This window comes from Aulonocara sp. 'chitande type north' Nkhata Bay, linkage group LG23, assembly GCF_057382095.1.
Source record: "Aulonocara sp. 'chitande type north' Nkhata Bay isolate Kocher_YH1m ecotype deep benthic linkage group LG23, A_spYH_male_GT1.1, whole genome shotgun sequence".
NCBI lineage: Eukaryota > Metazoa > Chordata > Actinopteri > Cichliformes > Cichlidae > Aulonocara > Aulonocara sp. 'chitande type north' Nkhata Bay.
Window position 1 is genome coordinate 5,518,136 of NC_141365.1, and position 14,464 is coordinate 5,532,599.

General features: G+C 41.4%; 1 protein-coding gene across 2 annotated transcripts in view; it reads right to left on the bottom strand.

Annotated features, from left to right (window-relative positions):
- The window catches only part of tle5 (TLE family member 5, transcriptional modulator), a 53,913-nt gene that overhangs the window by 13,097 nt on the left and 26,352 nt on the right, over positions 1–14,464 (bottom strand). For both annotated transcript variants that reach the window (XM_086283011.1, XM_086283010.1), the window contains exons 3-4: positions 9,321–9,384; positions 1,516–1,560 (exon numbers count right to left, since the gene is read on the bottom strand). In XM_086283011.1, the coding sequence (XP_086139137.1) occupies positions 1,516–1,560; positions 9,321–9,384 (109 nt within the window). The remainder of the gene's footprint in view (positions 1–1,515; positions 1,561–9,320; positions 9,385–14,464) is intronic.

Genomic DNA, 14,464 nt, shown 5'->3' on the forward strand with positions numbered 1-14,464 from the left:
GCTGCCCTTTTCTGACTAAGAACCGTGGCTTCGGAGTTTCAGGTGCTAAATTCTCACCCCAGCTGCTTCACACTCGGCTTCCGGAACAAGGTTGATGAGTCCAAAGGAACCACACCATCCGCCAAAAGCAGAGATGAGACTCCTGAGACCATGAACGGAAATCCTAAAAAATCCTTTTTACAAAAATTACTGGACTTATTCTAGTAATGACCATAATTGCCAAACTGAACTTCGTGTTTTAATCAGTGACCTGAAACTAGTGACTGAGCCCATGAACTCATCAGGAAGGTGATCTGATGTCAGACAGCTAGGTAGCCAAGGGCCATTGCCCCATAGACATCTATACTACCAGACATACTTTTGTTAGGAAAGGAGTCGCCCCCTGCTGGCCATTAAAAAAATGCAAGTTTAAAGTACTTCCACATTAGCTTCACTTTCAGATGTTGGCACAAAGTCCATCTTTTATACTGTCTATGGTAAATCTTTGTACCTGTCACTGTTTACTCACCCGTCCCATCAAAAAAAAAAAAAAAAACACTAAGCTGCTCTCTGAGTATCCATGTCTGTAGCATAATAAGGCTACCACAATACAGCAATGTGGATCTGCCAGTCAAACATCAGTGAGGCACATGCAACAGGTAACTTATGGAGACATTCCCAACCCTGGCAACCAATGCATCTGAGCCAGGTTAAAGAAAAAAAGAACCCTGTAATGAAGTGCATAATTCAAGGTTCAGTAAGTATTAAAAGTCTTTTTATCTGCATTGATGAGGTTAGCCAACTGGCACCTCAAAGTCCAGGAAATTCTCCCAGCTGAATCGTCAGTATGAACAACAAGCAACGATACAGGACAGCGAGTCCTTGAGACATTTTTCAATCACAGAGTACAAAATGACGCTAGATTATTGGTAAATGTATGATTCATCTGTAAATATTAAAACAAATTGCTCTGAAATTACTACAACTTTTATTTGTGGCTCTCGCAGGTTTATCCATAACACGTATAGAGAGAGCACTGCCTGTCAGACAGCTGCTAGCCAGGTTTATAAAATAATTCATTTATGCAGAGGAATGTAGCTACTTCCTGCTGACAGCACAAAAGCATTTTTCACTCAGATTTGGCTTTTTTGGATTTTTTCCTGTAGTATTTAAATCCACATGTCAAAGCTAACTGACAGGAAGAAAAATTCTAAACATTGGTAAAAGCAATAACAAAACATTAGACTGATAACCCTCGGCAGTAGTTGCATGACGATGGAGACACCTCAGTTTATAGAAGCATGTTAGAAAGGAAGCCTTAAGCAACATAATACACACAGGAGGTACAATAGAAACTTGATAAACATGCATGCCCCTCAGTTTGAATCCATCACATCCTGCAAGCAGAAAAGGCATCCTCCTGTGTTTCAATTTTCTTCACAAAAGCAATCTTCTGTTTATGATCATACAACAGTTTTACATCCTATGTGATGGGAATAAAAGAGCGAACTTTAAGGAGACTAAATACAGACTTACCTGTTTGTGCATCTCAATGTTGAGCCCGTAGGACATCTCATAGTACTACACAAAGAAGAGGAGAAGAAGAAGAAGAAAAAGCTATAAAAACACAGGCACCGAACTGTTGCCAGAGAAATTGTCTGTGCAGGAGCTCCATGCTAACAATTTATCATGCTCAACTGACTGCATGTGACAAATCACGTTTGAAGCTAATGTGCATTTTGATTGCACCACAATCGGAAATCGCACAAAAATTCTGTTTCTCAGCTGGAACACTCGAAGCATCTTCAGTTTGCTTCGTTGCTTTTTTCCACCAAAAGCAACGAATGCTAATATGATCATAAAAAACATTATACGGGCCTTCTTAAATCCAAGAGATGATTCCCGAAAGGCATCATTACACTGCAGATTAATAAGAACAAGAATTCACATGGGTACAGTAATCTTGAAACACTGCGGAAGACTTTATTCGCCTTTTCATTTTTGCCTTTGTTTTTAAGTAAACAGCTTAATAACAACCTCCAATGTTCTTTGTTCGATGTTATTTGATGTAAAATGATGAGCTGCTGAAACCGAAGCTACGACGGCACATAAAAATAAACCGATCAACTGATTTGCATAATTAATCTGCCAGTTTGTCATTTTATCCTCCTTCTCATGTACACGCCAGCTCCCTCATACAAATGAAATTTGCATGTATGAACTGCCAGAGAATATAAACAGTTGCTTAATTTAAAGGGCGTACTGAAGTTCTGTTTGTCGCTTACAGCTGTTTGTGTGCAGGATGAGTTTCATTAATCTCTGCAATCATCACACAGCAGCAGGATCCACATGTGTGCGCACGTGGAACAAGAGACGCTGCCTCATTTATTATTTAGAATTATTAATTATCCAGACAAGTCGATGTGATCGGTAACAGTCCCTTTACTTACTTCTACACTTCAGACATGTTCACACACACACATGCAAAGAGAAGACACAAAGAGGAAGAGAGACTGCGAGAGAAAAGGAGAGACAGAAGAGAAACGGCTTCTGTTGTGTGTCTGTGTGTGTGTGTGTGTTCAGTGTTAATGAGAGGGCCACCTTCTAGGCGTCAACCCTGTTAATCACCCACTCTGTCTGCAGGGGGACTGGCTCTGTCACTGGAAAACAAACAACACACAGATCTCTCACTCACACACACATTTTTGTCTCTCGCTTGTTGTCACTCACACACAAACACACACGCACATATGCACGCACACACAGTTGTTTGTGTTCAATTTCACACTGGCTCTCTCTTGTAAGTGAATGCACGTGCACGCACGCACATGCACGCGCACTAAAACATAGCTCCGTAGCTGCTTGTGCCCACGCGGAAGCTCCCTAAAGTAATTACAGCGCTGGGGAAATGGAGGTGCTGCCGCTGGCTGGGGGAGTGGGGCAACCTGATATGCTATTAGAGGAGGAGTGGGGAGGTCGTAGTGGGGATACAAGACTCGGCCTGCCACTGATGGAGTGGAAGTGCGATTGAAAGTGCGCGTATGTGTGTGCGTGGCTGACTGTGTGTGCGTTCGAGTCAGAGTGGGCGAAGGAGGCTGTTTTGGCAATACTGCATTCACAATTCAATTTTACAGGTTTTATTTCAGCTGAATGTGAAGATGGCTGCACAATTACATCAGCATGTATCCAATAAGGGCTGTGCACATATTAAAAAAGACAAATGGTAAGCAAATGGTAACAAACGTGTAATTTATCTCAGTTAATCCAATACAGCGGATCTACAGAGGGGTGATAAAGTGAAGGAAATATCTCAACACTTGACCTCTACAAACGAGGAGATCCAGTAATTATTTTGGGGCAGGTGTCCCCTTGGAGGAAAGAGCAACTGCAAATCAATACAAATCCCTTCTGAGGCATCACCTTTATCCTATAATGAAAATTTTCCATACTGATGGGAGTGGTGTCTTGGCAAGTGATGCCAATTCTTCATCAACTCTTTCCCCATAAAAACCTTTTTTCCAAGGGTTGCTCCAGTAAGCTATACAGGCAGAGATCACTCTCACTAACTAACTTTTGATGCACAACCAGTTATTTTGATATAAAGCAGTCATGGGGGAAAGAGTTAAAAAAAGGTAAAGAATGCTTTAAATAATTAAGAAAATGTGATTCTTTTGGAAAAGCATGATTACTTCCCTCCAGTAGAGATCCAGAGGCTTGTGAAATAAATGCCAAGACACTCCAAAGCTGTTCTGGCAGCACGTGGTAGTCCCACTCCTCACTAAAGCCGTTTTCACATAAAAACTCTGAAACTTTTGGCAGAATCAGGTCAGGGCATCATCTGCTCTCCTTTCTCACATGTATCGATGGTGCAGCGGTTAGCACTGTCACCTCAGAGTAAGACGATCCTGTGTGAAGTTTGCGTGTAAACCCTGTATGTGCTTCCTCTCAAAGACATCCATGTTAGCTTGACTGCTTTCTTGCATTTGTGCAGAACAATCCTGTGTAAGAGTGATGTGAAAAACTAGTTTAGAGTTTATTGGCTGGACTATTGTAATTCATTATTATCAGGTTGTCCTAAAACATCCTTAAGAAACCTCCAGTTCATTTAAAATGCTGAAGCGAGAGTACTGGCAGGGACTAGGAAGAAGGAGCATATTTCTCCCATATTGGATTTTCTTCATTGTTAAATCCAAAGTCAAATTTTAAATTCTTCTCCTCACATTTTGGATAATCAGTCCCCATCTTATCTTAAAGACCTCATAGTGCCATATCACCCCAATATAGCACTTCAGTCTCAGCCTGCTGGTTTACTTGTGGTTTTGAGGGTACTTATAAGTAGAATGGGAGCCTTCAACTTTCATCACATTTCCTATGATGGCTTATTTCTTCTAAACACACCTCTTATAAATATGTGTTGCACACCACTTTGTATTTAAAGGTGGCTGTCCCTGCCTGAGCTCGCCGGAGGTTTCTTCCATTAAAAGGGTGTTTTTCCTTCCCACTGTCACCAAGTGTCAGCTGATTGTTGGGGTTTTCTCTCTATTGCTGTAGGATCTTTACCTTACAATATGAAACACCTTGAGACGACTTCTGATTTTGCCCTCTCTAAATTAAATTAAACTGAACTGAAATTAAACGTGGCTGCCAGTCTAAAGCACAGCTGGCGAAAGTGATCCATGTTCTCACTTCTGGAAATGAGGCTGCTGCCTGAGTGAAGTGCAGGAAAATGGCACAGATCGGATTTAATCTATAGGGAGAACACATATAATATTGATTAATTTAGATGCAGCAAAGAAGGAGCTGAGGTGGAATTGAATGTGTGAGATGATCAGCTGGGATTGCAGATAAGTTGGCCTACCTGCTAGCCTCAATACTGTGGCTTTTTTAAAACTGTCACAGATCTCTAGACAACATTTTATTTCTTCTTTTAAATCTGTAACAGGGTTGGACGCAAACTATTTATTTATTTGCTGGCTGCCTTTTTTTTTTTTTTTTTTAAATGTTGTTTTATTTCCCAGACCCAATTACATGTTTATAAAACAACTGGTGCGTTCACTGTTATATATGGTTTTAAACTGCTCAGATTCAAGCAGATTGCACTTTTATGCCCCTCACATTTTATATATGAAGCTTGAGTTTCAAATAAAAATGAAAGACCTTGTAACGAAGAATCAGAACTCCTCAGCAGACTCTGGAAACACTGCAAAGTGCTACTTGTCTGGCATTTTCTCTTAAAAGTGTCCATGTTTCATTCAGCTGCGCATTTCCTGTCTCACTGTTTTCCAGCACGATAGCTATAAGATGCAGGCTGAAGAAAAAGCTGCCTCATATTCTCCTCCTCACTAAAGTTAGACATGTGAGGTTAAGCAGGATTTACGCTCTGTCTGAATTGCATGTCTGATGGTCAGATAGCGTTAGAAACCCCTTTCACCCGCATCCTTCCTGACATTTGATAGTGGGTGACACACACACACACACACACACACACACACACACACACACACACACACACACACACACACACACACACTCTTTAATGTTCTAAAGCAGACATTCACACCCGCTTCATGCCTTGCAGAGGTGAGAGAGAGAAGCCAGGGATCTTACTCAACTATTTGTTCTATTTTTCCAATGTTTCCCTGGAAAGTCTTATCCCAGTTTTTACATAGTATCACATAACATCACTGCAAAGTTTTAAATGGGGCTTATTTTGCAAAATCAATGCTTCCATGGCTTTTGCAAAATAATTACACCTACCAATAGGGCTGTTTGATATAAACATTTTACGCTATTGTTTGTTTCGTGGTGTCGCAAAATTCATTGTTTACTGCAATATTTTTTCATTGTTTTGGTCACTGTAGTGTTTATATTAATTTCTTAAAGTTCTCTCTTTCTCTTATATTTAATATAACCACACTATGGACGGACAAGCGCCTGTTTTTATGCGTTGTGGTTAGCAACAACGACGGTAACAGCATCGCGTGTCCGCTTGTTTATGTTCCACATAAACCTTTCACAATAAAGCTCAAGATCCTGTTGAGACTTTTCAAAATAAACTAAATCACGTGAAAGAGCAGATTATTTATGGATGAGAATTAAAAAAAAAGAGCCGCCAGGTGCTAAAAAATAAACCTTAGACTCAAACGTTAGAACAGGCTTTCCCCCGCAGCACGCAGTGTAATAAATACTCACAAAGAAAACGGCGGCCGTTACAACTTATGTCTAAAAATGTATCGTTTCATGCATCGGTTAAAACACTCGACTCCAGCTACATGACGCGCAGCTGGAAACACTTCCCGCAAGTCGAGCTGCCCGAGATTCACAGAATTTACAGAAAATGTTAAAATTTTGTTATTTATATCGTTATCAGGACGATAGAATTCTTATATCGGGATATGAGATTTTGGTCATATCGCACAGCCCTACCTACCAAATAGAGAAAAGATCATTCCCCTCTTGTAACATCAAAATGGGGAAAAGCACCACCTATTACCAAATCTAAGCAAACCAATTTATCAGTTTTGTTTTGGCCAATTTTAGCAGCTTCACCTGAGTAACTTGTTGGCGTCTTCACCCGATCCAAAGGCAGGAATGTTAAGTTTCCTGTTGATTCTTGATTCGCCACATGTAAGATAGGGAAGTTCATGTGGTTGCAAACCATCCAGAGTGAACCTTGCCTTTTGACCAGTGTCTGCTGGGACTGGCTCCAGCCCAGTTTTCCCTCCTGGCTGCAGTATTGTTCTGAACGATAGATGCATCAAGTCAGAAGAAGTAGAAGATGTGGAAATGGGAAGCAAAGTTTGCTTCAGAACGTCTGACATCTCTTGATGTGTAATCTGGGAATCTCTGAGCTCCTGCACTGATATATCATTGAAACTGCAGTAAAGACCAACCCACTCGAGTATCCTGAATCAGTGTGTTTCTGTTTTAAGATTTAAGATGTCCAAAGTGCAGCTATCACATTAGAAAAAATGAAAGACAGAAAGCTAAACTTTCTGCTAGCTTTCCTTTCTTGTAGCACCAGTGTTCCCTTGTGCTTATATTCAACATATAAGAAACATATGATCTGGTCTTCTTAACAAATGTAAGAAGCACTCAGTTAATCAATTTTGTGCAGAAGAGTCAAATATACACTCTGATACTATTATATTGCAGACAGAATCTGATAAAGAAAGTCTAGCTTAACAATGGAAGCTGATAACCACTGCTGTGATACCCATTTTCTTAAACTAGAGTTTTAGGGGTTTTCAAGCCTGGCTATGTAATGTAATGTAGCACCAAGCTGCTAACTTGTACCAAAGCTGACTGTTGTTAAGCAAGAAAGGTTCAGTAACTTCAGTAAAAGCAGGAACAACCATCTGTTTAGAAATAGACACAATGCTGGGACATTAAAGACTTACATTATCTTGTTAAAACTTGGTACAATATAGGACTTTGAAGTGGTCCTAAGAGATAATGATCTGTCCCTTAGTCATTTAAAAGCAGGACCACAACATTTAAGGGGATAGAAACTACACAGAACACTCAAACTGAGCTTTGCCTCCATCAGCCTTTGAATTACCCATTGCATGTATGCAGCCTTGTCTGGTTTCTGTCTTTTAAAGTGTCCCTTAAATTGATTTAGCACATGCATCACAGAGTCACTGAGTGAACTGGAGGCAAAGGAGCACTCTTAAAAAGAAAAAAAGAGATGCTTTGGTTAACGTTGCCAAAAAACAGAGCAGCTGAAAGTTGTATATCACTTTGTAGTGCCTCACAAGCTGATCAGAAAAATACCAAACCCTAATGAAAACTTTGTGCTGATAATATCAGCCTGCAGGCTACTAAACAGTCTGTAGAACATTTTTCTGACTATAAAAGTCATCAATTTGTGCAGCTGCGTTTCTTCAAAACATTTAAATGCTTAAATCAACTATTACCTATAATCTGGATAAATCACTGCAATTACACAAAGAAAAAACACACAAATCAGAATTTGCTGGGTTCTGCAACACACTTTAGTAAGAGTTTCCATTTATTTCTGAAATTCGTGGCATCGGTTTTTCATTAAATCTGTTTTACACGACTGTGCTCTTGTTTCAGTGGGTGTGTGCTTATGTGCACAAGGACGACAATGCCCGAGTGTGTGTGTGTGAAACTGTGTGTACACATGTCTGCCTGAAAGATACACAGAGGAATTGTGTGTTTGTATGTGTCTGCTGCCCTGCTGATGGTGGAGAGAGCAGTGCGGCAGCGCAGATGAGATGAGATTAAAGCCAGTCAGAGGATCAATTAGAGGCAAAACATCAGACGGCTACACAGCTACGGCCAGCAACAATGAGATTAGCCCCGAGGTGGAGCAGAGAGCAGGCAACCACATCTGTGTGTGCATGTTTGTGTATGGATGTGAATGTGTGGACAGAGACAGAGAGATGGGGGGGAAAAAGAGGAAATGAAGGGGGCTGGGGGAGGCGAGTAACACATACATTAACTACAGAAGCAAAAGGGAACAAAGCATGAAAAATTCTGGTTTATTTCAGTTCAGGTTTTGTTTTTAGGGAACATGATACCATCATTTCAATCATGTTACGTGTTGAGATTTCAAGTCTAACGGGGCTACAATCAACACCAGTCAGCAACTGGATTTGATTGCACTGCGCACTTTAGGGTTTCACCAACATGTCCTTCAAACTGAACTAAAAGAAAATGTTTTTTCCAGATATGATATCCTAATTTGAAGGATGGCGTTATCTGTCTGTGCCAAAATTGTGCAAATCACGGCTGGAAAAAATTACATTTTACGATCCATTAGCACGGCAAAAGTTTTGTTTGCTCACTTAGTCCAATCTCCTCCTGCTGCAGGCTTCGCGGCTCTGTAATAACATCACCCAACTTCCTTCTTTGTTCGCTGACAGACAACAGCCTTTGTTCCAGCAAACACTAAAGGGACATGTTGCTTGATCATTAAGGCATGCTTTTTCAGGGCATTTGCTGAAACAACTGATGCCGTCCGTTTTCTTCGAAGAAGAATCTAATTAAGGGAGTTGTTAGACTGTTTAGATGAGTTTGGAAAATTAATAATGTAACTGTCAGATTCCCAAACAAAGGAAACATTTTTCAAGAGAAGCACAACGACGGCGTCACTTCTTTGCTAACTGAAATCATTTGCAAGCAATTTTAAGAAAATCTATGAAAATGACTTGCTGTGCAAAAGGGAAGATGATGAAGGGTATGGAGGAGGTAGAGTGAAAATACAAAGAAGTTGCACAACAACAAAAATCTACATTAGTTAAAAACAGTGAAAAGATGGCATTTTGTGTCAACCATCAGCTCTGACGCGCAGCACACACAGCTTAACTCACCATGATATAATGGCGCTGCATCTCTGACTTCTCACTGGCCAACTTGTCACACTCGAGCTTCAAACTGGAGAGAGAGGGAGGGGAGAGGAGGACAGAGTCAGACCTTGTTATTCAGCTCGACAGTCTTCCTTCTAAAAGTGCTGACACCAGGTGACTTCTACCCCCCTTCATCATCATTACCTCCACTTTCACCGGCAGCACTGTCATCATTGCTTCAACCGCCACCATCATCATCATCAGCAGCAGCAGCACCACCTCCGTTCTCATCATCCCCCGCCACCATTTTCATCTATATCATCGCTGCCAACTGCATCATCATCATTAGCACCATCATCATCATCATCCTCGCCTTTATTAGGTCAGTGGCAGCGTGTTCGCCACACCTGACATGTGTCGATTGACAGGAGCAGGTCAAACTCCCTCTGAACTCCAGAGACGAGCCGAGCCAAAATGTCTGCTCACTAAATCAAAGAAGAGGCAGCGAAGCAAAAAGTCTAAATATAGTGTTGACGCGTTCTCTGCGACCCTTTCCCTGCGACAGCCATTAGCTGTAATCATGTCAGCGTTGATGTCACGCGAGGCGACAGGACAAAGGAGGATGCATCAACAAGTCAGCCTGATTGTCAAATAAAAACGACAGAGGTGGAAAAAAAAGAGCCCCTCTGTGATTTTGATTGAAGCAGCCTTTTATAGCGTGTCAGTCACAGGCGGAATCATCCGATGTGAAGCGTGGGTAAGACTCATCAAAATATGCAGACACACATGCTAGATAGGTTCAGATTTAGGATAAGTCTGTAACCTGTTTGATGGTGTGTGTATATTTATGCAGGGTTGTTCTTCGCAGCTGTCTGCAGGAATGACAGCTCGATTATAGCGAGCGATGGCTCAGTCTTTGCCGCTGTTAGTCTTAACTGGCAGACTGAACACAGTGTTACACACAGGCAATAATGTAAGCTTACTCATACACACAGAATTGTGCTGCTTTTTCTATACTTTCTGTAGCTACTGCAGTGTAGACTGCAGCTAGAGCCTCCACCCTTGCCCTGACTTTAAATACAAAAACCACAATATAATGAAAAAAGTATTCAAGACTGGTTTGTGATAGGATGCCACCACAAATCCAGTCAAGAAATTTCCATGGTACTAAATATTCTACAGTCAGCCGTTAGAGGTATTATAACAAAGTGAATGCGACTGGGAATGACAGCAACTCAGACATGAAGTGGAAGGTCCATGTAAAGTTACAGAGCGGGGTCAGCAGATGCTGGGCACAGCACAGTGCACAGTGCACGCCAACTTTCTGGAGAGTCAATCGCTACAGACCTCTAAACTTTACGCGGCCTTCAGATTAGCTCAAGAACAGTTCGCAGGGAGTTTCATGGAACGGATTTCCACAGCAGCTGAGGGGATTATGGAAGGGGTTGTATTTCAGGAGGTGGGCTCAACCCCTTAATTAATAAAAGGAACTCTTAATGCTTCAGCATCCCAAGACATTTTGGACAATTTCATGCTTCCAACTTCGTGGGAACAGTTTGGGGATGCCCCTTTATTGTTCCAACGTGGCTGCAGACGAGCGCACAAGGCAAGATCCATGAAGACATGGTTGAGCGAGTTTGGCTTGGAAGAACTTGACTGATCTTCACAGAGTACGAAACCTGATTTGGATGATTTAGAGCAGAGACTGTGAGCCAGGCCTTCTCGCCCAACATCAGTGTCTGACCTCATAAATGCGTTACTGGAAGAATGGTTAAAAAAAAAGAAAAGAAATTCCCATAAACGCAATTCTAAACCTTGTGGAAAGCCTTCCCAGAAGAGCAGAAGCTGTTATAGTTCCAAAGGGTGGGCTGACATCATATTAAATCCTATGGATTAAAAAACGGGATGTCACTGAAGTTCATATGCGTGAAAGCAGAAAAGTGAATGCTTTTGGCAATAGAAAAAGCAAGTTTTCACAGTACTATGCAGGGCTGTGAACTCCTTACTGCTTCTATAGGAAGTAGGAGGTTAAGTAGCAGCCAGGTGCTGCTAATCAAAATAAATTTATTAACTCATCAACCAAGAGCTACATCTCAGTCTCCAGAGTCCTCAGATTGAATTTCATGACTGCACAATTGTAAAAAGACTAAACAAATAAGGCTTGATGACAAGGCAAGGAAAGCCACAAACTCAGTGGATGAAACAGGTGCTGAGAAGCTTTCTCAATTCTATGGAATTCACCCAAAGTCCAAGACTCCAAGGATCTTCCAGAAAAAAAACCCAGAAGAGGGAACAAAGATTCATGTCTATACCGCTATCCAGGACGTGTGGAGCAGTCATGAATAGTAAGATGCCCTCCTAGAGTGAACTGCAAGGATTGCTGCTAAGCAGTGAGAGTGCCTCAGGCAGCAGAAGACAGAGGTGTTAAGGAAAGGCGAATAAGACCAATGCTGATCCATCCACCATTGGCAGACAGAAGAAAAAACGTGCACCAAAAAAACATCCTACCAGTAGGTACAATTTACAAAAGGCCAGGGTGAACAAAAACAAACACATTGTTCAGATAAAAGCAGCACTGGAAGAGGCCCCTTCAGTCTAGTTCATTAAACACAACCACAATTGCGGAAAAAAACTGCTGACTTGACTCTTATCCAGATGACAATCGTGAATCCCACAGCCACAGAAGGTCATTACTGAAAAGTGGATTTAAGCATGTTAATGGAGAGCTGACTAGAAAGGAAAAGCAAAGCAGAAAAAGAAACAAGGACGGCTGCAACCTTGAGTGGACTGTGAAGGAAAGTTGATTCAAGAACTTGTAAGAGTTTCACAAGGAGTACCTGAGGCGGGTGTCATTGCATCATCAGCCACCACCCACAGAAATGTTCAGGAAAGGAACTTCAACTAGTACATTTCTAATATCAAGCCACTCCTGAACCAGATGCAATGTTGCAAGTTCTTATCTGGGCTAAGGAGAAAAGGAACTGGACAGATCCAATGTATCATTTCATTGGAAATCAAGGTCATAAGGAATAGAAAAAGAGTGCAGAGGCACAGAAAGTAAGGTTGGATTTTGATGTCCAGTGTGATGTTTCCACAGTCTGTGAAAATTTAAGATGCCATGTCATCTGCTGGTGATTGGCTCACTGTGTTTTATCAAATCCAAAGTCAATACAGCCATCTACTAGGAGATTTCAAAGCACTTTATCCTTCCATGTGTTGGCAAACGTTATGAAGATGCTGCTTTTCTTTTTCAGCAGACCTTAGCAACTGCATCCATGCCAAAACATTTGCTGAACATATTATTAATGGTCAGCAAACATTATTTTGCAGAGGTTTGTGATTGGCTAGCCATGTCCGCTGACCTGAAGCACATTGAAAATCCATTGTCAAGAGGAAAACTAGAAACAATTGATCCAAGAATACAGATGAGATGAAGGCTACTATCAAAGCTTCTATAAAAGTTTGGCAGTGCCACAAGCTGACCACCTCCACGCCAAGCCGCATTAATGCAATAATTTGCAGTAAAGGACCCCCAAGTACTGAGTGTATAAGTGAAATTGAACATTATTCAACTGGATTTCTCATTTTCATGAGCTATAAGAACATAATCATCAAAACTAAAACGTTAAAAAAAAAATATTAAAGTTTACCTTCTGGAATGAAAATTTTTATTTAGTTTTTTTCGCACAATTGTAACTGATGATGGGATATCTGTGTTTGTAAGTAGATAGAAACATCCTCTTCTGTCTTATCTCAGCTCTCACGGTGCTCTCACAGCAGCTGTTCCTAATGTAAACGCTAACAGCCAAACAGTTTACCTTTTTTCCCCCGCTCTGTCTCCTGTGTTTCCTTTTCTGTCTCCCTTCCTTTTATATGTGTATTTTCTGTCACTCTGAACTCTGTTAACAACTCTGTAACCCTGTTACTTCCTGCTTTTTTGTTAATAAGTCACCTTGTGTGTCTTGTGTGCTGGTTTGCCTTACTGTGTTAGCATTTTCCCCTCGTCTGCTCTGCCCTCATTAGATTCACCTGAGTCTTCTTTCCCAATTAGTCTTCTCTGTGTATTTATAGATGGTCTCTTCCTCCTTTACTTGTCAGTTCATCTGAGTTGCTTGGCTGTTTTCCTGTCTGGGTTACTGCCTCTGTCTTTCTCCACGTCTCTGTGTTGTTCTGAAGTTTTAGCTTCTCCTTTTGGCTACTTCTTCGTTCTTCCATTTATTACCTTTAGTTTGACATTTGTCATGCCTGAGGTTTCCTTTTTTAAAAAAAAAATCCAACCAGCCTCCCAGTATCAGCTTTGAGGTCTTCATATCAGTAACATTTTTAATGCCCTTTATTTTTATTATTTATTTGCCATAATATTTAAACTCATGTAATGATTGGTTCTTGCTGCTGAAAACAAGGATGTCATCTTCGTGCATGACAATGTTTCTCAAGAATCCACACGTGTATAAAACAAGTAAACAGTGACCCGCTTTAAAAGAAAATCCACTCTGCAGCAATAACACTCAACATTTATCGTATCAACCATCCAACTCTTTTTATCGATACGAAGAAATTGAGAACAGTTGCAGCCAAAATGCAACCAAGCAAAATAAAGATGTGCACTTGTTGGCTGCTCCAAGCTAAGGATATCTGGTTATGACTTCTCACACCTTGGTAAGCAACAGATGTCCAACCTGATAACACTGACATGTGTGAAGAGTTTTTTTCTTTGGGCTGGTGATTTTAATCCTTAATCCTGTTTTCGTACGAGCAGCCTCCACTCGCCCAAAATGTTCCCCTTCCCACTTACATAAAACCCTTAGCACCATCCCTGTGTACATGCGTAGGCTGTATGGTGGGTTGTCATGACAACAGGCGTCCCCGCTGCCAGCCTACCTGGGATTGGCTCCGTGCCTCCTCTGATTGGTGCTCAGCAGCCCCCGGGCCTGCGCCACTGTTCTCAAACGACACTTTGATGGAGTTTTATTGCCGATTCTTCCGCCTCTAAATCGCTCCTGCTGTCATCTTTATTTTGATTTATGTATTCCCTGATCTATTTATGCATGTGAACGAGGGGAGGGGAGAAGAGACGGGGGAAGGAGGGTGGGCTGTCGGGTGGGAAGAAGAAGACAGCGACAGCTACAATGCTCGGTACTATACCCGGGGGAATGCCTGCGGTACAT